Source organism: Daphnia pulicaria, chromosome 11, assembly GCF_021234035.1.
Source record: "Daphnia pulicaria isolate SC F1-1A chromosome 11, SC_F0-13Bv2, whole genome shotgun sequence".
Taxonomy (NCBI): domain Eukaryota; kingdom Metazoa; phylum Arthropoda; class Branchiopoda; order Diplostraca; family Daphniidae; genus Daphnia; species Daphnia pulicaria.
The window spans coordinates 3,494,405-3,520,920 of NC_060923.1; the positions used below are offsets into that span (position 1 = coordinate 3,494,405).

Sequence of the window (26,516 nt, forward strand, 5' to 3'; positions counted from 1 at the left end):
ATAAACTCAAATAAAATTGTTAAAAATTACACGTTTTCAAAGAAACACACGATGTTTCTTGTTTCCGGGTTCATTACAAGAAGGACATCAAAGTTCGTCAGGAACATCATCTCTCATCTATTTCAAACAGTAAGCACGTTTTCACATTATTTAGGGAACTTTCATATTGATCTAGAATATGAGTCATCCCGATAGAAGAGGGGGGGGGGGGGTGCGATTCCATGGCAATGGAGGAGAGGGGATATAATATAGAAAAGAGGGGAGAGGGGGTTAACTTTTCCCCCCCATCAGTTGGCTTCCCTACAAGCCACGTGCTAGCCCGGGTAATATCCCTGGGTCAGATATTCGTTCCCCTTTTCATTATGGAAAAAACTCTTCAATTTTTCCAACCAAATCTCCACACAACTTTAGTTGCCCAGACACAAGTTGGAAGTAAAGTAGAAAAACTCATTGTCCAACTTTCAATAATGGGTGACGGTCATGTCAACGAACCTCGATCGAAAACAAAAACAGCTCACGTCCAAAATGGGAGGTGCTTCAGTAGGTTCGCCTGCGGGACGGGACACGGGACGTCGTCTTTTCAGAGTATTTATTTCGATTTCGTGTGCGTGTGTGTGTGTGTATGGGCAGAAGGGAAAGTTGTTGGGTCTTTCCCATCAGTTTGTTTTGCGACGTCGAGGCATGTGGAGCGTCGACCGACGTCGTCTCGTGTGTTGTTTTTTCGTCATTACGATTTCTTCTTCATCTCGTGGTGAATCACGCACGTTGCCCTGCTGACGAACTTTGTCGAGTGCCAACAATCGCTCGTGTGTGTCGACTTGATTACACCGGAAGTCGAGTGTACTCCCCGCTACTTTTTATTTGTTGGCCACCACCAGTGAATTCCGTTCCGCCACTGATACACGAGTAAGTTGCTGCTTTTTTTCTATTAAATTAGTCTTGTCTGACTCGATTGTGTGTGTCTCATTTAGGCACAGACTGTTTCATTAAGATTGACGAGACAAGTTCATTCATTCGACTTGATTAGGTTTTTGTGTAAACTTAACGATTTTAGCTCAAGTTGTACTAACTCGAATTATTAAAAATCATAGGCTTTTTTTAACGGTCGCCATCGATTTTCTTGTAGACAGAACCTCGTGCTGTTCTTTTGATTTTGTCGAGTGACTCTTGTGGTGTATAGTTATAGTGACGCCATTTTCAAACGTCGGCCAAAAAATATGCAGGTGAAGTTGTTGAAAGTCGCCTTGAGGCGCTTAATAGCTCTGAGGCGCTTGAACTTCTAATTGAATTGATGTTTTTGAAGAAGTAAGAAAAAAAAAGGCTTCCTTTAGTTACCAATCGATATTTAGCTATTCGTGCCCACACACGCATACAATCTTTTCCCCTGGAGCCTTAATTTGAGAACAAGAATGACCCCGAGGGGCTCGTGAAAAACGAGAAAAATTATCACCTGTAATTCTGCCTCGAGGCAACAATGACGTTTTGAGAATCCGCTTCCGGCTCGTAGGAAAAACAAGTTAGTTAAATGAGCTTATATAAAGATATAAAGAAGCGCCGATATAATCAATGTGTGTTACTTTTTGAACGAACTTGTGTGTGTGTGGGTGTGTCTATAGATATCGATTTAATTTCGTAATGTACCGAAAAGAACTTGTGTGGGGAGTTGTGTATCCAACGTCTAGTCGTCAGGGTAATAGCAATCAAATCTTTGATGGGCGTTAGTCACAGTCGAGCGAACTGTGTTCTATTTAGTATAGGTAGAAAACAACAGCATCAAGCAGTTTTTCTTTTCCGTCTCTACTCGTTAAGTATGCTATTTGTATTGAAAGGAGAGAATTCCTTGTTGCGTGAAAGCCGATTCCTCCTGGGATTCCATTTATAATAATAATAAACACAAATAAACACACACCGGAGATATTGAACGACTTATCAAAAAGTGGGATGGAAAGAAAAGGGGAATAACTAAAGAGTGAAAGAACAGCTAAGGAAAAAGATATTGGATACTTTCATGCGAAGCTATACCATGTAATCTCATTTCCTGGGTAAATATAGTATGTGTGCCGTGTATATATATGTATGTGTACACTGTATATATGTTTGCACCGAAAAAAGGAGTTGGCAGCCATTTTTTCGATGTTGCTTATCGGGTTATAGGCAGAAGCTAAGAGAGAGAGAGAGAGAGTGGAATACTCTGGGGAGAAAAAGGGAGACGACGTTAACATAATATAACCAGTAGTAGTAGTATGGGTGAAGGATCCATCCTCGTGTGTGATATGATGATGCTGGGACCATGTTGATTGCGGGGATTTGGGGACCACCAATTTATGAGTTTCCTTTTTTTCTTGTTTTATTCAGGAGGAGGAAAAAAATATGCGTCTATCTTGGCCAAACCGTGTCAACAGCCGAAGGACGATCCTGACAGATCGGGAAGATGTTGAAGAAGAAATGGCGGTGGCAGAAACGCCAGTGTCGGCTGCCACCTACGACATGCCATCATCGCCCGGCTCCTTGTCGACTACCAACGATGCTGCCACTCTGATCGCATCTCCTGACCACCGATCAGGATCTTTTCCAGTAAACAACCGAAGGATCAGCCGCTATGGAGCTCAACAGCTCGAAGCCATTTCCATCGTAGACGATGAAGATGATGATGATGGAGACGACGATGATTACGAACAGAAGCGGCAGCTATTAACTGATGTAATTATAACACAATTTCTTTTCTCTACCAGTAAATGCGTGAGTGCCGTCTACGTGTTGAGTCATCCTTCATCCGGATGAGGAAAAAAAAGATGAAAGGGAAAAGGGGGAAAATTGGATAACGGTGATCGATCCATGTGCTGAGCTGCTGCTGGTTGGCTGTCATTAAAGAATCCGCAACGTCATATACTAAAAGCGTAGCCTCATTTTCTGGGTTACAATACAATTTTTCCTCCCCTTTCTTCTTTCTGGTTGGGCTGGTTGAGGGTTGGGCTGGGCGTCGGTCGAGATAAATAACAAGCTGTTTGTTGTCCCGTGACAATGCGCTAGTAGTTGGTTCTCCTCCATATAGTTCTCTCTTTCCCGCTCTCTTGTCTACAGAAGAACATAAAAAGAGATAAATATGGCGAATGGTTTCGGCGTGAATTCCGGCCGCTGCGGCGCGCTCCCTTCTTCTTCTTTTATATATTCCCTCGTTCCACGTCTTCGAACACGGAAAATCCACTTCCTTCTCTCCGGGATTTTTTATTTTTTATTTTTTTTTCATCCGTCAGTCGTTCCCTCCCGTTTGATTTTTCCCCTACGCCTTTTATCCGCTTTTCCTCCAGTCCATTAGTCGAACCTGACACACACGCTAGACCTCCTTTTGACTGCTTTTTCTTGTTGAAGTTGTACACCATCTTTCTGCTCACGCGAATCCAAGCGATTCAGACACGACATTGTTGTTGTTGTTGTTCGGATGGGGGGGATGAAGAGGTGTACCCGAGAGAAAAGAACGTTAATGGATCCACACGCTCGCGGGATTTTCTCTTCGTTTCAATGGGGATTTGATGAATTATTCAGACATTTCACACGGATGTAGTGACAGCTGCGGTTCTTTCTTTTTTTATGAATGGATGATTTGATGAGGGATTTGTTTTTCTTGTTTTGTTTTGGCGTTGTGATTTCGCCCTTTTTTGACGATTTTGAGCTCGTCGTCCTCTCCCGCCATCTAGCGTCCGTTTTGTTAACTGTGCGTAGTGCCACCTAGCGGTGGATATTTCAACCCGCGCGGACGAGCTGGCGCAATCTGAAATTTCGATCTTTGGGAGAATTTGATGAGCTGTCACGCACGCATTGCTCATGGGTGACATTCCCTGGTCTTAAAAGGAAAACACACATTCACAAGAGTCGCTCTTCATTCCTCTAGACTTTGAATGTTAATTTTCTCATGAGGCAAAAGGAATGTTTCTTCTGGGTCCGTTTTTATTTTCCCCATTTTCTTTCGTAATCCTCATTGGACGTTGGACCTCGCTCTTTTTTTTAATTTTTCCTTTAGCCAGAAGAGTATGTGTCGTGTTTTTTTTCGGGGGGTCCGGGAATTGTTGGAGGATAGTTCCATGGGAAAATGTCGGCCCGTCCGGAATGCCGGGCGCGACCCGTTTTCCTTTTTTCGGATTGACAGATGACCCATCCCGTATTTATTTATTTTTTCATGTTGTTTTATTAGAAGTTGCTTCAGGTTGAGAGGGGGGGTTCTGAGAGAGTTCTCTCTCCCACCATTTTCGAAACAACACGCAAGAGAATGGATGGATGGGGGGGACGACGAGTATAGAAACAAAAAAAGGGAGAAAGAAAATAAAAAATGACTTGGCGAGCTGACGAAGTGGACAAATTAGTGACAAGCCAGTCACTATACAGCACTACAAGCTCGTGATGAATGACCGCTGAGATTCCTTATCGGTATATATATATATACTATAGTAGTAGCTCTGTATAGTCTTATAAGTTTGTCTCCTTGATCCTCGGCCAGTAGTCTCTCCTTATCCCTTGGCTGTTTGCCGCTCTGCGGCGGAATAGTATCACGCTCTCCTCTTGTATACACCGTCGTCGTAAGACCTCGTAGAGAAACAGATACTATACTTTTTTTTTCCTATTTTTAACATTTGCCTCTCTGTAACCTTTTTGCTTCTTTCTGTGTGTCTGATTGTCCCCCCACCAAACGGAACGTCCTTTTGACCGACCCGAAAGAAGTTGGCCCGAAGATAAGGAAAAACGAAATAAATACGCATGACCTCGTCACTAACATATAAAAACATAACGATAGACATTCCATCTTTGCCATCCGTTTCGGCATTCAAATTTTTCTTCCTTCTCTTGTATTTTTTGTGGGGATTTTTCTTTTTTTTTTCTCAGGCTCATATTTGGGAGCCAACTGCGTACACCAAGAGACTTATATATTTACTCTCGATGGATGGCAATAACAATAATAGATCTGGCCATTCCACACCGGTCGCATTGCGTATTTACATGTTGATAAATGATTGCCCCATTACATGATATCGGTGGATGAGCCTTTGTGTTCCATGTTGGACGATAAGTTGCGGTTTTCTTGTTAAGGCAAAAAAGAATGGACCAAGTTAATTGATGCTAATCTTTTTTTCTTTTTCTCTTTGGCAGAAATGGCGGCAGCTGTTCGACCAGGTAAGACGGCCATTTTCTTTTCTCTTACGCGCGCGGATTAAAGTGTTGGAACGTTATATTAGCACCGTCCACGATGAAATCAGCGCCCCCGTTTTTCCCGTGTGTCGATTCACAAAAGTAAAAAAAGATTCCGGCGATGACAAGACCCCCCCTTTTTTGTCCTATTGTGGTTGGATATAAAGAAGGGAGGGTTTTTCGTATAGGCCTGGGAGAGAACAAAAAGCGTCAGCGTCGGCGGCCGTCGTCGGGTAGCGTCTTTTGTCCTTAGCCCTTGCTGCTGGGCCCTGCTAGGAAAATATCATAAATAAAAATGAATGAATAACCCTATTGTATACCGCATATATCGGTTAAGGTTCAGCTATTGAAAGGCAAGGAAGAATAGAATCGGGTCAAAGGTTTTTATTATTCTGATCATTTTTATTTTTTCATTTTTACCTCGACTGTTTTGTGCGGTTCGCAGATTTATATGGAAAAACTTTTTTATTGTCTGGCTCACACACAGGCCTAAAAATATATATTTTTAGGAGCTGCTGCTGCTGCTGCACATAGCCCGGCAGCAGTTATTGTGTGTCGAGCCCCACGTGCTGCCAAATTGGTTGCCTGCCGGGATGATTTATCGCATATCGATAAATGTTTTACACACAACACACACAGACAGAAAATAGAGGAAGTAGAAGGGGGGTGGGAGGTGCATAAGAAGATGGGCGTGTGCCCAGCGTTTCGTATACAGCACCTGGTCAATCGGAATGTCCACCGTTTTCTCCACCGAATTCTTTGACGAAAAAATGGCAGACATTTTTTCGTGGAACAAAATGAATTGGTAAACTCGTTAACTCGATTGGCTGTTGCGTGACGTCATGTGAGAACAGCAAGAAACGAACGAACGAACCTGACTGGGCACGGTTGATCAATCTGGGAATCCCTGGGTTCGTCCGTCTACACACACACACGCCTTTACACACGTTCGGCTGTGGTGGTGGTGGGGCTGGTACGTGTTTTTGTGTCTGATGGTCATCAGCCAAATGTATGAGAGAGTGCTGCGCGCGCGCGCTCAGGCATTCAGTCAATACGTATAAAATAATAACAACAAACGCCGAAAGTCTGACGAAGAAAAAAAAGGAACGAACGGACGAATAAGAACCGCATCCGGCCATTCACCGGATTCGCTTGGCCGCTCCAGCGACACACACACACACAAGACGGTGTGGCCATCAACTTTTTATTTCACAAGAAAAAAGAGCAAGTCGTCGTCGTCGTCGGCTTGGCGTAAATTAAATATTGAAAGAAAAGTTTTTGCCCCCGACCACACAATTCCTTAGCGAAAATTAATTATTCAATAACCAGAAAATCAACAAGTGAACTTTTTATATATTCTTCCCCCATTATTTTTTAAGAAAAAGTTTGACTCTCCCTCGATGACGTTATCGATTCAACGATCGAATCCCACGGAGGGGGAAACTTTTATTTTTTTTTAGATATTGAAAATGACATGATTCCATATTTTATGATGAAAAATAAGTCCCCCCTCCTGCTAGACCTACTACTATCACTACTATTACTACTACTACTACTACTTCTACCTATATGTATACTACAAGGGATAAAAAGGGCCGCGGCTGCCGGCCCCAGTCGCCCGCTAACTTTGCCGTCCACCGGACGTGTTTTCACAAAAGGTCCGCGGGATTTTCAAATAGACCTCCCTGACAGAAGCCCCCCCGCCATTCCTTGTCCGTGCCCTGTGAGTGTGTGATCTTATTGACCCGCATCTTCTTTCAAATATTTTCCTGGGGTATTATCCGTTTAAGTTTATTTTTATTACACAAACAAAAGAGAGACGAGAAACAGGTACATATAACATTACATTCTTTTATTTTTCGATCAAACAATTTTCAAATCCCATTTACAAACAAGAGCGAAAAATAATAAAATTTAAAAACGTCTGAAAAGTATAATGAGGTTGTGTAACGTTTTACAACAACGGGTCTCTCTCTCTCTTGTATCAAAATTTGTCTGGAAACCATTTCCCACGTTCTCGATTTGTCGGTTATCTGAAACCTCTTCGATGACCGCTCCACTTTTTGGGTTCCTATCCAATTGTGGACGACTTTTTATTTTATTTTATTTCTTCTTCTTCTTCTTCTACTTTTTGTCAAATTTTTCTTGACTGATTTCACTTTCACGTCGGAAAAAAACTGGAAATTCTACCAAAGCGGAAAGTTTATTTTTTTTGGGGTGGATGACAGCAGCAGCAGACTAGACCAAAAAAGAGAATAGGCTGATAATGAGAGAGAGAGAGGTAAACCTACGGTACCTTTAGCTGGACTTGTTGATGACTGGCCCCGCTGGATACGCGTTTTCTAATATAGTTCACGCACCAGCGTCTTTTACTGTGTGCCTTTTTTTTTCCTTGAGAGAAAAGAAACGAAGGTTCGTTTAACGAGTTCAACAACGCGTGACAGGGCGGTGAGGAGGAGGGGGGGCGCGGGAAAAAAAAAAAATATTTACAAATGGACACATGAAGAGAGAGAGAGAGAGAGAGAGAACTTAAAAAGCCGGATATGATTTGTGTGTTTGTCTCGTTGAAAACAGGAACAAGGAGTGGGTCCATTACCCCGTGGGGTTCCGGTCTGTAGTAATAGTGGGAGAGAGATCGACACGTTCATTAACTTCTTTTCGGATCGTTAGCCATTTTTTAATTTCTTATTATTTTTTGTTTTTTTGTTTTGTCCGCAGTTCGATCCGGAAGGTTTCGGAGAGATTCCGTGGGAGGATTTCGGCCGTGCCCTGCGGTCGCCCGAATTTCGTCAACACATTGAGCCGCACAAGATCCAACAGCTGGAGGAGAAATTTCACCTGCAACAACAACAACTCGACAAGGACCAGTCTGAGGACAACAGGAGCGGCTGCAGCGGCGGCGGTCACCACGACGACCGACCCACCAGTCGGACGACGGCCATCACTTTCCAGGATTTCGTCAATGTGGTCAGTCGATATCTCCTATAGAATTTCCCCTTTTTTCTTTTTCTTTTTTCTTTTTTCATTTTGATTGATTGGTGATTGATTGCCACCGATTGATTGATCGATCCGCCCCAAGTTTCGGGCGCTCTATCAAAGATGGCGTTGACATTCATCACGCCATTGGTCCATTCCTCTATTAATAATTCCAAATCGCCCAGCGGCTCCCCTCCCATCCACCCACTCGTGGAAAACGAAAGCCCCGCGTGTTGTCCGCACGCACCAATCGTCCATCACGATATCGCGTGACACTTGACGATGTCGGACGAAGTTGTTGCTCCCCACCGTCCCTCACTCCCCTCCTCATCCTCCTGCACTATCTATTTAGAGGTGCACATCGCCGTATCGAGTTTATGTGCACATCCATCCGTGATTGCAGGCATATGTAATGCCCATTGGTTAGTTCATACGTTATGATTCAATGATGATGACGTCCAGGGAATCTATATAAGAGTCCCAGGGGGCTTTGACATAACCGGGAGTTATGTGGAACCATTTTCTAATTTTAAAGGACCGGCTTTTGTGTATTGGCTAATAGGCCCATGCCAATGCCAATTTGGGCGTTAACGAGTTGATGAAACGAAGTAAGAGGGGAGGAAAAATGACATTTGGCAGATGAGAGAAGAGACCAACTCTTGCCAAATAATACATGCGGCATGTGTCGCTTGTTTTTCCGCTGGACCCAAAAGGAAAGGGGGCCAGTCACAATTCTAGGGCCGGTGCTAATATGTTTGGTATTGTGTGTGTGTAGTTGGTGAGAGGGGGGTAAAAGGTTGGAGGTTATTTCCAGAATTTTCTTTCATTCAGTTGCCAAAACAAAAGGCACACACACACACACACAGGCACTAAAAAGTGAAAGTGGCCACATGTGTGTGTGTGTCCGCGCGCTCGAGCCGCGCGTGTGTCAACAAGGGCAGCACTGGCGCGGACCCCCGCTTACTTTTTTTGCGGCTGGTCCTTATATTCATACCCCTAACTGTGTTACTATATTTATATGTACATCTATATAGCCCGGCGCTTATATTATTGGTAAAGGGGGGACAGAGTTGTTCCACCACCACAGCTGTGGATTTCTCTCATTCGATTGAAAGAAAAATTCCGATTTTCTCTCTTTTACTCCGGCGGAATATTTTTTGATTTTGTCGGAAAAATAGGTTAACCCCCCTTCAAAAAGGAAACCGGAAGATGGACCACGGCCGTTTGCAGTGTAGTGTGTAATATAAATGGCGTCGTTAGTCGAGTCGAACATGCAAAAGGGGGGCACGCCCTTTTTCTTCTTTTTCTTTCTGTGAGAGAGAACGTCACAATGGTGACACTTAATGAGCCGCAGCCTCTGTCTTTTTAAACTCGGTTAGATGTCGAGTTATTTGAATAGTTTAGCAAATTCTTTCTTTCTGGGCTTTGACAATAAACAAAATGTATCAACATCAAACGATTGCGAAACAAAACAAAACAAAAGACACCGGTGGTATTTTGCATTCGACAAAGAGTCGATTTAATTTCAGGAATGTTACGTGGTATTTGACTAATGTTTTGGGGAGACTAGTTTGAACCATTCAGGGATGATGTGGGATGATTTATTAGAGTTTTTGGTTACTTTTGAGAGGTAAAACAGATGCCCTTTTTCTTTTTGAGTCAGTGCCCTCTCCCAATATTTGATGAATTGGTGGTCAATATTTGTAGGCCTGCACACAGTTTTATGTAGTACACATATAAAACCGTGACCGTCTATATAATTTAGCCAAAAAATAAAAAAAAAACGGCAATTCAAATAAATATGGGAGAGAAAAAAGGTGAATGAATGGGACTAGTCTTCTACACTCTTTTCTTTCCCATTCAATGAAATTGTCGATTTTTGAATGTTTTTTCTTTTTACTTTTACGACAGACAGGAACACAAACTTTTTTGTCCATTCTTTGAAAGATTTTTATGACGTGTATAGAGAACAGGGGAGAGTTCACCCCAACACACGTCCAATTTTTTCTGTGTTGTTGTTTGAGTTGGTGAGGTTTTTTAGTCCGAGTACAAGTCCGGTTGTTATATACTTGTACATATTTTTCTCTCTGATTGTCGGTTGACATTTTGTGAACAAGGGTTGCGTGCAAAGCGATTTTTACAACCCACTTTTTATTTTATTTTATTTAACATATTCATTTTATTTACCTATACTATACCCAATTGAGGAGAATCGTAAAAATATAAATTTTTGTGGGGTTGTTCGGCGAAAAATTGTCTAAGACGTTTGAAGCTTTTCCAGAGTTAATGAATATTGGGAAATAGAAAATCTTTTCCGCCTTGTCTTGGTGCGCTTTGTTGGAATCGAAATTTACGAGTTTTGGGACGGGAGAAAAAAACGGAGCAGACGACGACTAGGGTGGGCGTTGTTTTAATGAGCCAATTACGTCACTGGTGAACTAGTTTTTAGTGCACTACACCAAAAGGGCCATAAGTTTTTCGCCTCGACGTCGTCGTCGTTTCCCCAAAGGAAAAAAAAAAAAGTCTCCGGTCCGTCCGTCCGTGTGTGTGTGCAACGCGGAAGTCTCCTCTCGCTGGCATTTGGCTCGTGCATGTGTTTTGTACAAGTTAGTGGGGTGGAGGTTACACACAGTTCGAAAAAAAAAATGTGCAAGGGGGGAGGAAAGAGGAAAGGGCGGCAATGAAATTGACACAAGCGGACGGACGGACGGACGGACGACCAGGAAGTAGGAAGAAGATGGAAGAAGAAGAATGAAAAAGAGAGCGCACCCAATGGAGGATGGAATAGATAGATAGATTTCCTTATGTGGTGTAGTAGTTGTTTCCCCCCTCTTAAGTTTCTAGCTCCCAAATATCCTTGTATACCAGCAACACTCTCTCTCTCTGCGTCTCTCCACATGTGCTGCTGTGTGTAAGAGAGTCAAATAGACCGGCTGTCCACACAAGAGGTCACGTGAAGAACCCTAGATGACGACCCAGCTCCGGTTACATCCACCCAAATACTTTTTCTTTTTTCGACCATTTCCGGATGTTCCAACTCGGAAAACTTTCCCTTTTTTCCCTTTCTTATCTCTTGGCGAAAAATTAACACAAGTTTACTAGACACTTGATGACGTGAAACTGGAAAAATTGGAATTTCAAAGTCAAACATTATTAGCTAGGCTAGGAGTTGGAGATCAAAAAATTCAAGTCAATAAAACCATTTTATTTCGAACGACGAAAGGAGAGCTCCTCCTCCCAGGTCGGACTGTCCGTTTAACCCCACTAAAGTTTTACGACGGTTCTGATCATAATAAATACCTTGTGTTGTTGAGTAGTAGTACTATATGTAGAGGCCTGGCTGCATCCCGCGGCCGCTAGCTCTCTCTACCTATATAAACGGCTGAGAAAATAAATAGGAATAAATACCGGTATAGAGGATAAGAGCACACGGAATTGGCCTCTGTCAACTTTTTTTTGTATTTATTTTTCTTCTTTTTTCTTTGAATAGCCTTTTTTACTATTTCTCTTTCAAGTTGTGAAAAAAGAAACAAAAATGGCCGGGACGTGCTCGACGTGAATGCCGAGAGGCCTTAAGGACCCTGCATATATGCACAAGTCGCAGTCCATATCTCGCTTTAATCCGCTTTGGAATGTTTCTCCCCTTTCCAATTTTCTTCTTCTTCTTCTGGACAAATAAATCACATACACACATAGAGAGAGAACACACAGCCAAAAGGCCAAGTCTAAATAGTTAAAGAAGGGGGCAAAAGGAAATCAGATTATCCCTTGCCCAACTATCAAAAGGAGAAACGAATAAGACGAAGCCTTTTGCGCGCAGCCTATATACAAGTTGGTTTAAAAAAGAACATTTTTTTCCAAGTTAAAGAGATCTACGAGAAGAAGAGGTTGAATCGCCGGATCACGTCCCCGAGCAAGGGCCAACAATAAGAAGTCTGATGGTGGCCTACTAATGGATCCGTTTTGTTGTCGTCGGTAGATCGCCAGGAGCTGATGTGGAGGGTGGAGAACTCGACATGAATGGGGAGCTCGAAGAAAAATTTAAGAAGCTCAACAGTGAAATCGGCGATGATGATGATCAGCTCCTGGCAGAAAGGATTGGCACGTCCGATTTCTGTTCTCTCTTCTTGTGTTCATCGACACAGCAGAGAAATGGGAAAATCGTCTTGTAAAGAAGAAAAAGAGCGCCCACACACCCAATTTGAGCGCCCATTTTCCGATATTTATTTTATCTGATCGTTTCCCACAGTCGCACACACAAGCACCGCTCGCTCGCTACTTTTTCTCAGTCGTCATTTTTCCGTCAAACGACAAAACAAATGGCTAAATGGGAAATATTTGATAGGCGGACATGTTGGACAAAAGATTTCTTTTATTTATTATTTTCCCTCCTCCACCCACACACACACAGAAAATATATTTAAAAAATAAAAGCATAGTTCCATCCGGTCTTCTTCCGTTTCTCTGTCATAATCAAACCGGATATGTGTTCCGAGTCAGGTGTTTCAAGCTCCGGAGAAAGAAAAAAAAGGGAATGATTTCATATTTTTAAAATTTTTCCCCATTTCGCAATCAGAGAACGGAAGTAACACTCCTCTTCTTCTTCCTGTAGTGTCCGTCTCCCTTTTTTTCCAGCTTGTGTTCAAATATTGACCCAAGTCGGTCTCCTTTTATTCTTTCTTTATCTTTTCAAATATTTGAAGATTGATTTTTTATTTTGCTCGACCAGATTATATCTGTCAATAATGTCGACGAACGAGCCGGTCTCTAACCTTAAAAAAATATATACAAAATCTAAGTCACAATCTCTCCGGGTGTTTCACATGGACGTGGTAGGTGTGTCTGTGTACACAGCACGCGCGGTCACAAAACTAATTGAATAGGTGATTGGATACTCTTCTCTCTGCTGTTGTTTGACCGAAATGGAAAGTTTTTTTTTCTGCTCTTTTTCTTTTTCTTTTTGGCCTGTTTTTCTTTCAAGAGTCATAAAAATGGAATATCCAAGGGCTCTCTACATTATAGCCTCCCTCCCAAATGAACTTTAAAGGCAAAAATAGCCTACTCTACACTCGGGATCCTGTTGTATATCTATAAGGTGCCAACAAGACCCCACCAATTTTTCAAAAAAAAAAAGTTGTTTGATGGACGATGTTGTCTCGGTGCGGCACTCGCACACACGCGAGTTGTTAAAAAATAAAATATAAAATCGGGGGAAATCTAAAGAGTACACACACAGTTCTAGTAAATGCAGTATGTATATATATACGCCGCTAGGAAAGAAAAAGGGAAAATAATAATAATAAAAATATGTAGAAGGTTTTCTTCTTTTTTCCAGGTCGGTATTTACAAGTCCAGCCAATCAACCCCCAACGTGTGTTACTTGTGTATGCGTATATAGGAAAGAAAAAGAAAGAAAAGGTATAGAGGCTGGCGAGTCGACCACCCCAGTCGTCCAAAAGAAGTGAATCTCTCTATTTTCTCTCTCAACTCGGAATATATATATTTCTCTATCTCTCCCCTCTTATTATTAGGCTGCTGCTGCTGGGCCTGGTACACACTGTTAGTAGTACACTCGGTCTAAGGTGATGGCAAACGAATTGTAGGGGGCTGAAGAAGAAGAAGAGAGAGTAGGCGGGCGGCGTATCGTCATGGTAACGAGCTGTGCCGAATTGTGTTGAACCAATAAAGAAAAGAAGAAGAAATATGTCTATTGACGTGACGTGCGTGTATGGGGGGCTCGGCGCTCATTCACTATACAAGTCCCTTGGAAAATTTTTCTCCCTTGATTGAATAGGCAATGAAAGAACCGCGCCCTCTTATTACCTCTAGTCTGAAAGAAATAGAAGAAGAAGCGTATCCCTCCCCAGGTGTGGACAGTAGCCCACCGATGTCCATGCGACATTATCAATATAGCCCCTCGACTACGCTCCTCTCTATTATTATCCGAGTGTAGTGTAGGTTCCAGGGACCCCTGAAGAATGAGGGGAGTAGCCCCTGGAAAAATCGTACAATTTTCTGCACACTGGGCATATGTGGACAGGCCCAGCCAAGCCAAGGAAGAAGAAGAAGTTGTAGAACTGTCAAAGGTTTTTTTTTTTCCTTTTGTACATGTTGTCCCATTGCAGCCCCACCTGACGATCTTCTTTTATATTCCTTTTTTCGGTGGGGGCTACCGGCCCCGATTGGAATGTTTTTCAAATTGTATTTTTTCTTCTTTTTTCCATCTCGGGCAGAAAGAAATGGGGGGGCCTCCAAAAGGTTCACCGTATAGTTGACATGCAGTACGGGGGGTCTACGACTTCTTCTTCTTCTTGTACCTTCCAGTAGAGGACTCGGAAGAAGAATGAGATGTTTCCACCTTTTTTTTTTTTCTTTTTCTTTTTTCTATTTTATGGAAGGCGGATCCATCCGTCCAGCTCTCTCCGCCGGACACGACCAACAAGAAGCCAACAACTCCGGTTTGCTCCTGGGTTCTCTCTCTCTCTCTCTTCTATTTATATTTGGATGGAAAAGACAATTTTCCAGCTTTGCCCCGCCCAAGGAGCTGGAGCAAACTTACTACTAGTAAAGGCCAGCTAATAGTATTTTAGCCTCTTTTTTTCTTACAAAAAGGGAGGGATAGAATAGAAGAAGACGAGTTGAGTCGTCTCTTTTACCTTTTGTTTGCCGACGATGAATTATTCATCGGAAACCCCCAGCTGCCTAATGAGCCGCTCGTCGGTTGGGCCTCAAATCAAACACAATAACATGGAGAGAAAAATAGAAAAAAAAAGACAAAACTCTATCTCTCTGTGTGTGTGTGTGTTGGTTGTATTATGTTATTAGTAAACCTTTAACGGTCCTCTGACGTGCTCATCATTATTGACCGAAAGAGACACACACACACAGAGGCCTATAGGATCTAGTGCGGTAGGTCTCGACAATCATCTGGAAATGGTCGGCTCATTTTATTATTTTATTTTATTTCGATGGGTGGGATAGTGGGGGTGGAGTGGGTCGCTAATGAATTATTTAACCCGCAACGAATTCCTCGATAATTGGATCGTTTCGTTTGTTTTTTTTCCTAGAGAGGAGGGGGTTTTTCGGTTATTAGCCTATCGGCTTTTCGCGTCTCATCGGCAATTCAGTAGCGCTAGTTTTCCGTTTTTTTTTTCAAACCTCCTTGTTCAAAAAAGAAAAGAAAAGAAAAAGTTAAGACTGTTTAATAATATTTAGCCTCCTCACCCGATGTTTAGTAGACATTTGAACGTGTACTTATTTGCACAGCTGCTTATAGCTGCCTGCTATATATATATGTACCTTGAAATAATTGGTATCGAGACGAAAAAAGGTTTCCAGAAGCCAATGCCGTGCCCTGGTACTCTTTTATTCCTTTTTTCTTTCTTCTCAAATTCACCTTAGTTTTTGGGTAAAAGAGAAAAGAATTTTTTCCACTTGTTTAGCTCCTGGATTCGATATATGATAATCAAATCAACCCTTTTTTTTTCTCTCTCTCTGCCGTAACTACAGACGTTCTTCTGCCATCTTTTTTGTTTTGTCTAACTCCCAGTTTGGTACGGAGGTCAGAGAGAATGTCTGCACAGTCTGTTGTGTCTGCACATAAATTTTTTTATTCTTTTCTAGGTTTCCCCTCCTTCTCTCCCCACCCTCTTCCCCCCATCGTGTGTGTATGTCTGATAAAAACACACACACACACACTGGACTTGTACGGACTTTTGTATAACCAATTGTAGTAGTAACTTTTCTGGGTGCTGCTGCTGCTGCTGCTGCTACTGGACCGGGAGCAGGTGGAATGGAATGGCCGGTGGTGGTCCGGCGATCCGCACGGTTTGAGATGGCCACATCCGCTCACCTGTTCTTCGGCTCTTATTCTCCCTCCCTCTCTCTCTCCTGTTCACAAGTTGATTAGAATTAAAAATATAAAAATAAAGAGGGAAAAAAAAAGAAAAACGCGCAGACACACACTGTTTTTCCCCAATTTTTTCTGTTGTCCAGGTAAATAGTTTTGGGCCAGTGATGATCCATCATTGCATCCCCCACACAAACACAAATACACAGGGTTAAGGGGAAAAAAGAGTCCTGGCAATAAGCGGCCCATAATATATTTACAATAAGGGAGCGAAAAACAGTTGCGAGTTTTTGGCCCATGCGAAAACCTCGTTAACTTTGATCTAATCGCTCCAGGAAAAAGAAGAACATTGACAACGACTGGAATGTTCATGCCGTTTTCTTTTTTCCTTTGAAATATAAAAAAGTCTCCAAAGATTCTTCGAGATCATCGGGAACTGTCGAAGTAATAAGCGTTTAAAAAATGAGTGGGGGGGGGGGACCTTGTTTTTTATTATCTTAATTTCATTGAAAAGAAAATTTCAAAATTTTTTTCTGTTGTCTTGTGTGACGAGGCGCATTTTTCTTGACACTAGAAAAAAATTTTGTTGATGAAGTCAAAAATGTGTAACAAATAAAAATAAGAAAAAAAAAAGGGAAATGGGGCGCGTGCGCAGAGTCGCTGGAGCGCATCGGAGCGTGTCCGTCCAGAGAACCCGGCGAGTTTGTTGTCCAGCGCACCTCCTCCCGTTGTGTTTTTGTTTCCACCTGCTCTTTTTTTATTTTATTTTTTCCAGACAATAATATCGTCCGTCGTCGGCCTTCTCCGGTTCGATAGTCTGTTACTAATTTACTCGACAGGCTTCGATGAAGAAAAACACATGCCCCCGTCCAACACACAACACACACACAGCAAATGCAATTTGGTCCTTTTTTTTTAATGACGGCCGAAATTCGTGGCCCTTTCCTGGAACGAGTTGATGATGATGCGCCGGACAATCGTCGTCACGTTCCTCTCCGTTCGAAAATGAAAGAAAACAAAAGGGGAATTTTTATTTTATTTTTTGGTTTGTTCCAAGCGTCCGATTCGATGCAGTTTCTTTCGACAATGAGCAGCAGCCAACCCAAAAAAGGGTCTCAATATCTTGACAGACATTGAAAAGTAGACACGAACGTGCTTCTTATTCTCCCCCCAGTAAAAAATAAAAAAAACCCAAAAAGATTTTTTGATTTTTTCGTCTTGTCAGGATGGAAGAAGAAGAAGAGGAACTGAAACAAAAGAATGTTTCGTTTCTCCATTTCCGGAATGGAACCCTAACTCGATTGTGTGTGTGTCTGTCTCTCTCTCTCCTCCGGGTTTTTTTCTTCTTCTTTCGTTGCTCTTCTTCATCTCCCCCCCACCCACACACACCGAAATTTCCATTGTGAAAAAAAAAAGAGAAGAGTTCAAGTGTCAACATGTTCCAGCCTGGGGAGAAAGTAACGATGCCCCGTCAGCCGTTAAATCAATCAGAGGAAATCAAGGCGAGTCACGCGCGCTCCTCCGATCGTCGTCTAGAAAACAAACAAAACCCCTGGAAATAAAACGAATTTCCCACACAACATTTTTTCCTGTGCAGAGAAGAAGAAGAGGCGGATCATCATTCCGAAAATCGATTAGTGTTATCTTTATCTCTTCTTTAAATATATAACGTCGTCTATTCCATCTTGATTGTCCCCACCGTTCTTATCTTGTGGAAAATTAAAAATCCTCTGGTGTTAAAGAAGAAGAAGGGTCGAGCCAAGTTCATTGTCGGTCCAGTTGGAGATAGGCCCCAATTGGCCCATGTAGAAACACACACACAACACTATAGTGCTGGGCAGAAAAGGCCCAGCTAAAAAAGAAGAAGAAGGAGGAGCCTGGCTGAAAAGGAGGGGCGCCCCTTTTCCACAGTGTGTGTGTGTGTGTGCTCTCCTATAAGCTCCCTACACCTTTGCCACTCTTACTTCAGTGTCGTGGCGGCCGCCGCCTAAGCCAGGTCGTTTTCACCCAACTAAAAAGACAAATCACAAATCGAATCATTTCATTCTCTTCTCAGTCGACAATCAACGTCCACTCTCTCAGTTTTTCGGTTGTTTTGGGTTAAAAAAAAAAGGAAAAATTTGGTGGACGAGAAGAAATTCGTGAATTTTTGTCGCAAGTGTCAAATCAAATTTCGGGGACCCCTTTCACACAGCGAAATCATTTTCACCTGCGAACATGTTTTCACTTCTCATTGGATTCTAAACGTCTGGTTAGTTTTATTTGATTTTTATTTTTGAATTTTTGTTTTGATTTGATTCACCGACATTTCCTTCTAGACAAATTAAAACGGGGAAAACAGTTAGACCCCGTGAGAGTCTTTCTAAAAACCCCTGTCCGGAAACGGCAATTTTTGTCGATACTTTTTTTCTTCTTTCTTTTTATTTTGTGAAAATTTTGGAATTGTGGGGGAGAGAGAGAAAAGAAAAAGAAACAAAAGTCCCGCACGCTGAGAGAGAGAGAGAGAGAGAGGCGGCAGATTCTATCAAGCGTCACTTCCGTCGGTTACATTGTGGGGTCCGGTCGGGTCCGAACGCGCGGGGATTGTCCCGCTCTGTTTTTTTCTTTTTTTCTTTCTTCCATGTTTTATCCCGTTAAAGCAGGTCGGCAATAACAAAACCATAAAGCAAATGAAAACAAAAAAAACAAAAAAAAATTTATTTTCCCCAAATTTTTTTAGTTGTGGACGGTAGAGAAAGAACCACGCCCCGTTCGGTAATTTCGAAAAAATTTCTCTCTCTCTCTTCCTATTGACAAAAGCGTCGGAGGAAGAGTCGGCATTACATAACCGTTTCCGAGAGAAAGAGAGAGAGAGTTTTGACCTTTTTATCTGACCTTTTTTTGGTTTTATCTGTCGACCTTGTGTCCTATTTGGGGGTTGTTCCGTTTGTGTGTGTTTTTATCTTTTAGTCTCAATAGAATTTTATTTATTTTTAAAATTAATTTTTCGTACAACAGATGAGCGGGAAGCGGAGCCGGAGTTTCAAGTGCGCCGTGCATCACCGCGACCGTCAAGTGTGCAGCGAAAACGATTTTCACCTGCTCCTCCAGCCGCCCACTCTCTTTCAAAGGTAAACAAAATTGAACCCATTTTCATTTTTTCAACAACAACAACAACTCGACGAGAAAAATGTTGGTTGACAAAAAAGCGCAAAAGGAATATGTTTCATTCCACTTTCTCCCGATTTTCTTTTGGGGGGGCCTCCCACGCTGTGGGATATTGATGGATTCAGTAGCTGCCTATATACTTTGGGAATGTGTGGGAGTGGTGATTGGATCTGTACAAGGGGATTTCGATTTAGACGAGAAGAATAAGAAGAGGATTATCATGATGGCAGTAAAAAAATAAATCCTTAGGCTGGCAAAAGAGGCTAGATATCCTTCGAGTGTGTGTGATTGGAGGGACAAGTAATTAAATGCCACACAGTGTGACACCTTTCCTTTAAGGGCCCCCCAGTGACGAATCTGTCAATGTGTCAATCACAATTTCACCAAAAAATGAACACAACTCGCATTTGGATCAACGTCGTCTTAAAAAAAAAGTCCCATTCAAATGATTTGGCCCATCATTTTAAGCTTCGACATTCCAATGTGTTTATTATTTTATTTTATTTTCTAAATTCTAATTATATCTATTCCCCCCCCCTCCCAAATGATTGGGCTGTATGCAGAATGGTGAAGGTGATTGCGGACGAGTTCCTGACGGACGATCGGGAGCGCAAGTATTACGCGGACCGTTATTCGTGCTGTCCGCCGCCCCTCTTCATCATCTTCATCACGCTCGTTGAGGTCAGTTTTTTTTATTTTGGTTTTTCCCACCCGTGAAAACGTTATTCTTCTGCCGTGCCGTGACTCACGACCGTGTGTTTGGCAAAGACTTGCTAAACCGGCCGCCGATCGATTGTCCGATCGATTTGATTTTTTCCCTGTTGGAATTTCCCCTCATCCATCCATCCATCCTTCTTCCGTTGGATCGTGTGGTTGTATAGAAGAGTCTAATAAAAGCCGTTCACCCGCATCGTCGTGCCTGTGCTGGATTCGACTCCGATTGGCGATGTGGTGGGTGGGTGGTAAAAGAAAAAGAATCATCTCGAATTACATCATCATCCCGTTTGAACCCGATTGTTGGCTCTGCGCTTCAATAGACCGGATGGCACGTGTGTGTGTGTGTGTGTCTTCCATCAAAGACCACACAATATTTTTTTCAAAAATGAAGAAAGTAGGTTTCGTTCCAATCTTTTGATTGCGATCGAGTTACCCAGCTCGTCGTTAATGGAACGTGCCGCTGTGCGAGAGCCTCTATTGATTCTAAACTTAGGGTGGGGGAGGTTGAAAGATAATTTCCAACAAGTTTTTTAAAAAAGAACTTTGCCGACGACGCTGTTTGACGACGACGACGACACCTGGAACCGGTTTTTGTGTGTCGCCTCTCCCGCTGTTTTTCCCTGCTGACTCTTGTCGGGGGGGCTTGTAGGCTCTCGGTTCTTAACACACATTTTTTAATGAGTCCTGTACCGGGGTAAAAAATGTGTTGAAAAACTTTTTTATTTTTAGACGCTAAACAACACAACCGATCGATTGCAAAAGGAGGGTGTGTGGGTGGGTGAGAGTGAGTTGATGGGGGGCGACGAGAGAAAAACAAAACACAAAAATCACGTCATATCAAGAAGTTATATATATAATAATATAACGCGCGTCTAATCCGTAAGCTTTTGCCACTCCATTTCCAACTTCTTCTTCTTGTACCTCACTTGATATGACGTGTACACACCATACGGCGTGTATATGTGTGTGTCTTTTTCTTGAAAAGGAATCGTTGCTAAGGTTTCCGACCTATTTTCCCCTTGGGGGTCTAGACCGGATTTTCGTATCGGATATAGCGAGAAGGATATATATGTCAGGTTTATTATTAGATGGTGCACCTATTTGGTTCCCCATTTTCTTTACTCCGTCTAATAATCGGCTGATAGGTAAAGTAGCGAGTCGAGCTAGTTGGGATTCACGAATTCTCTCCACCGAGGAGATTATGACACTCTTGTACGTGTGTGTGTGTCTTGGAAGACAAACAAATATTTCATTAACGAGACAAAACAGTTGTCTTTTGTTTTTTCTTCATCAACTTTTTGTTTCAAAAGTCTAAAAGAATTTGTTGGGGTCGTTTAACGCTCACGTTGAAATCGGATGCTCAAAATTCTCCCTCGTAATTTTTTTTCTATTTTGTCTGAACATTTTTTTCCTCTTTCCTAACCCCCACGCTCTTGTTACGTATGCGGTGACACGAGGACGGATATGTCACCCTCGTCACTGCTTGTAATAACGGAACTAAATGAGAGAATTTAAAATGTATTAGAACGGTCGTCTCTCCCCTCATTTTTCTGTATATCAAATGAAATGTTTTAAAAATAGGGAAGACCTACGCACACACAACTACCTGGTCGACAAAAAGTAGACACACACACACACACTGTGTGTGCTGTTGTACCACCTAGTCATATCCGGAGAGCTAGGAGGGAGGTTGAAGGTTTCTGACAGGTAGCAGACGGCTGACCGGTCCGATATAGTATAAATAAATATATTTTTGCTTTTCTTTTTCTTTTTTGTTCTTGTAGTGCATATACAAAAAAAAATGTGTATGTATTTTCTTTTTTAAAATAAAAAAGAAAAATTGGGAGGGTTGAGGGGGGAAAAGGTAACAGATTGGCACGCGGCCCCCGTCAGATGGCAAGCTGACGGTGGGGGGGGTATTTTCTAGAAAAATAAAGGATCTTTTCTCTTTTTCTTTTTTTTTTACTTGTATTTAATTACACGTTTGATAGGGAGAAGAAGAAGAAGGTACGACTACTGACTGACTGACTACACACAATTTTAGTGAAGAGGCTACAAGTATTTAAAAAAAGTGCTGGCGCGCGCCAAAATTTTTACCTTCTTCTTCTTATTCTACCATATCATCAATTTTCTTTAGGTATTTTTTCTCTCTCTCTCTCTTTGTGTGTGTGTGCCCTTTTATTTAATTTGTACCGCTAGCGTATCGCCTCCTGTTGATATTGCCCTCCCTTTTTGGAAAAGGAAAATCTTCCCTTGAAAAGCAAAAGTTCTTTTGGGCTGTGACGGTTACGTGGGTTTGCAACGATTCGGCGTATTTTCCGTTATTGAAGGGACACACACACACACACAGAAGAAGAAAAAAAGGGAGCGGCGTGGCATGAAATTCGAGTCACACAGAAAAAAAGGAGCAAAAACGGAACAAAACCAAAAAATTTCGCTCTGTCTGAAATTTATTTTTTTCCAACTGTTATTATGAGGGCGCGATTTCAATGGAGGGTCTTGTGTGATTATCCACGGTTCAGTTTCTTGTGTATACATTTGGCCAAGGCTCAAACGAATGATTTTCTACCAATGGATTAAACAAGAAAAAGAAAAAAAAATTGTGTTGGGAAGAGAGAGAGAAAAGGTGTCTTAACGATGAGGGAGGTCCGCCTATTTCTTTTTTCCTTTTGTGTTGTCATGTAATCTTGTTTTTCCAACAGTTTTTTCTTTTCTTTTTTCTCTCTCCCGCAAAACAAGTGAATTACATGCGTATATATATAAATACAAGCGAGGCTAGACTCGTTTTGCTTGTTAATTTTGAAAAAAAAAATAGATGTAGAAGAAATAAGAAATGAAACTGTTACTGGCCACCTGTCGGGGCCGGGCAACGGCGGCGGCGGCGGCGATTAGAGAGCTAATTGGAGCCGACCGTAACAAGGAGAGCACAAGAGAAGAAGAAGAAGAAGAAGTTCTCTCCTTGTCGAAACATATCGACCAGCTGTCTGTTCTCCCCAAAAAATGAGGAGAAGAAATAGAAGGGCCTGGTTGGTGATGGTGGTGGGGGGGAATATGAAACACCCCGCCAGTTTTTGCGGGACTTCGGAAGCAAGCCCGGATCGTTTTCATTCTTATTTGATTTTTTTTTTTAATTTTATTATTTACCCTTTTATTTTTTTGTTGAGAGAGAGAGAGCCCGAGCTTTTACGGTTTTTCCCAAACACCAGAGTGTGAAACGTTCATCATCCGCTTATCTTTTGATTTATAATTCGGCAATGACTTGACCGAAAAAAGAGATGGGAGACAAATAGATATTTAAATTCCTTTTTTTTTCTTTTTCTTTTTTACAGTTGGGCTTCTTTACTTATTATACGGTGGTAATGGGTGAGATTAACCCGTCCGGTCCAGTGCCCATCAATTCCGTTTTCATCTACCGACCAGACAAACGCGGTGAGATCTGGAGGTTTCTCTGCTACATGGTCCTGCACGCTGGGTAAATAAAATATATTTCTTTTTCTATTTGAGAATGGGAATAAAAAAAACTAATCCTTTTCTTATCATTTACAGGTGGCTACATTTACTGTTCAACTTGTTGGTCCAAGTCCTGGTCGGCCTACCGCTCGAAATGGTTCACGGCTCCATGAGAATAGGAGCCGTTTACATGGCTGGCGTTTTAGCCGGTGAGTTTTTATTTTATTTTTATTTTTTCCGACTCTCACGACACCGTTGTCTATTCTTTATTGAACGGGACAGGATCAATGGCAATTTATTTATTTATTTATTTATTTATTTATTGTGTTTTATTTTTCTTAATAAACAGGTTCGCTGGGGACATCTGTGTTCGATACGGACGTCTACCTCGTTGGTGCCTCTGGTGGTGTCTACGCTTTGCTGGCCGCCCATTTGGCCAACGTTTTGTTGGTACGTTTTTTTTTTTTAACCTCTTTATTTACTTAAAAATAATTTCTTTTTATTAGTTGCATTGACATTTACCGTTATTTTATTGTTTCCTTTTCTGTAGAATTACAATAACATGGAATTCGGCATCGTTCGGTTGATTGGAATCTTCATTGTTGGTAAGTTTTTCAGATTGATTTTGAATTTATCTTTTGACAAAATGTTTAATTTGTCTGTTTTTGTTTTTTAAATTTGAAAATAGCTAGTGCAGACGTTGGATTCGCCATTTATGACCGGTACGCCGCTGAGCAGGTGGGGCCTCCCGTTTCTTACGTGGCTCACTTGACGGGTGCTCTGGCTGGTTTGACGATCGGCCTCTTGGTGTTGAAGAATTTCGAACAGAAACTGCACGAACAACTCATTTGGTGGGTGGCGCTCGGTGTCTACGCGGCCTGCACTCTCTTCGGCATCCTGTTCAACGTTTTCAATCCCGATCCTTTTTACCCGGCCAATTGACGTACCAACTAGAGAAACTGGCCGCTAGATGTCTCTAAAACGCTAATCGACTAGAACCACCGCCGCTAGGTGGCAGCTCCAGTTGGGAATGAAAACAACAACAACAGTAGTTGGGTGCAAACAAAAAAAAAAACAAACAAGAAACCAAAGTGAAAAAACGAATAATTAGTTGTGTGGTGCGTCTCCAGCTGAAGATAAAAGAAAATTGAAATTATTTAAAAGACACACATCGAAGAAATTTTGTTTTTCTCCCAAAATTGAAAAAAAAATTAGAAACAAAACAAAAAAATTCTAAAAACGTCGGCGAATATCATCGAAGAGTACCAGCTAGTCGAACGGAAAACGCACGATGATTGGACACGGTTTGACAGATACTTATTATCTTTGACCTTCTTCTTTCCTGTTTTGTTGGTTTGATCCGTCTCTCTCTCTTTCTCTGGCCCAATCCCCTTCTATCGCTCGCTCGCGACTCGTTCAAAAATGGTTTACCTTTTCCCCCCATCTCTATTTGTCCTCCTTTTTTCAGAATGATATTTACAAATTGAGGAGGATGTTATATATATATAACGTGATCCAAAGTTATGATTGTTGATCTTTCTGTTGTCACACTTTTAAACAAAAATTGGTTTCTCTCGTGTAGTTTTTTTTTTCGTGTGTCTCTCTCTCCTGTTTGTGCATGTCTGCGTCTGAATGCCCACCCCCTCATTCAAGTCAAATGTTTTTTCCTTCCTCGTGTAAGTCTGAACAAAAACTTGTCATGCAAGTCTCACCAGACCTTGTTTTCCCGTAACTTTTTTTCCCCTTCTGTTCTTTGTGGTCTTCACAGAAAATGTTGTTTCGTCTCATCTCCAAAATATTTGTTCCACCCACCTCTCCAATCTGCATCCATATCCAATGTGTACACTTGCAAGTTGTTGTTATACTCTTTTCCTGTCTTTCTCTTTTCACCTTCCTCCTGGCCTTGTAGGTCTGCCCGGGCCAGTTAGTCATTGTTCTCTTGTCACAGAGAGAGAATGGGAGCCAAGATCATTTTGATTCCGTTGGAGGTCAGAGTCTCTTGCAGAAAAACAACAAAACAATAGACCCCCCCCCCCCTCCCCACCTGTCACTTATTTCTTGCTCCACATCCCAATTGTGTCGTCCCTCGTTCAGTCCTTTCTCCGAGTTGTCATCAATGTCCGATCTTGTATAACTCTCCACCTTAAACAACAATCAAGAGTTTTTAATCAACTCATCACACAGACTTTCATCAAGTTGGAGCCATTTGTCGTTCATCATCATCCCTCGCCTTGTCGGATTGGGTCACTTCTCAGGGATGTGTGTGAGGGGGGGGGGGGGGCAATCATTCAACCGGGAAACAAATATTCTTTCTCTATCTCTCTCTTTATTACTTTCTCTACACACAGAAACCGTTGCGAAAAAAAAACTAACAAAAACAACAAAAAACAAAATTTAATTATTCACCAGTCTTTAAAACTATTCCCTCCCCCCCCCCTTTTTGCTGCTACTACTGCATCTACAAATATATATCAAATGATTTTGCCTGTTATTTTTCATCGCCTATATTTACACAGTAGTAGCGTCAAGCAATTGAATCCACCTGAATAACAGAAACTGAGAAAAGAAAATGCTAAAAAATATTATTCTACATATATTATATATATATATTTGTACAAATGGCTTGTGTATATTTCTCCTGTTGTTGTAAAACCAAGTGAAGATGATGGGAAAAAAATATTGCATACAAAAAGTGTTTTTAAATCTTTTTATCGTCTGTCCATTTAACTATCTCTTGTCTGGAAAAAACGGACTTTTTGATTAAATTCAAACCTTTCGGTCAAAAAAAGTGAAAAGTTGTGCGGATGAAAGAAAAGCCGCCAGACGGTTTGTCATTTCAATAAAAAAAAGGGATTTTCTAAGGAGAAAGAAAAATTAAATATTTCGCTTTTTTTTAATTTATTTATTTGAATAAATAAAAATACGACATCAATCCAATGCAGGCCACCTTTTACCATCCGAGAAAAAAAAAAGCCGGTTTTATGTTAATTTGTTTAAAAAAAAAAAAAAAAATTTTTTTGGTGGTCTAGGAGAAAGGAAAAGCTTTTCCCATTTGGTTATTTATTAGTTGATATCATTCTTCTTTTTTCTTTTTTGTTTGGACTCGATTCCGGTGAAAGAGATCTTCCATTTCTTTCGAAACCAATATCAAGTATCTAACCTACCGCATATCTATGTGTATTCTAATAGTATAAGGAGT

The 26,516-nt window shown here is 41.6% G+C and overlaps 2 protein-coding genes across 3 annotated transcripts in view; both read left to right on the plus strand.

Annotated features, from left to right (window-relative positions):
- The window catches only part of LOC124315275 (cytochrome P450 3A2-like), a 317,765-nt gene that overhangs the window by 53,514 nt on the left and 237,735 nt on the right, over window positions 1–26,516 (plus strand). The window lies entirely within an intron of this gene.
- On the plus strand, window positions 651–25,808 carry LOC124315287 (protein rhomboid-like). 2 transcript variants are annotated; one of them, XM_046780856.1, is made up of 11 exons: window positions 651–906; window positions 2,356–2,700; window positions 5,140–5,163; window positions 7,897–8,145; window positions 19,001–19,113; window positions 19,714–19,831; window positions 23,197–23,339; window positions 23,414–23,526; window positions 23,667–23,767; window positions 23,868–23,922; window positions 24,006–25,808. In XM_046780856.1, the coding sequence occupies exons 2-11, from the start codon at window positions 2,371–2,373 to the stop codon at window positions 24,257–24,259; spliced, it is 1,500 nt and encodes a 499-aa protein (XP_046636812.1). In that variant the 5' UTR covers window positions 651–906; window positions 2,356–2,370; the 3' UTR covers window positions 24,260–25,808. The 2 variants fall into 2 exon arrangements, with proteins under 2 accessions (XP_046636812.1, XP_046636813.1); XM_046780857.1 differs by lacking the exons at window positions 651–906; window positions 2,356–2,700; window positions 5,140–5,163 and adding an exon at window positions 6,810–6,901.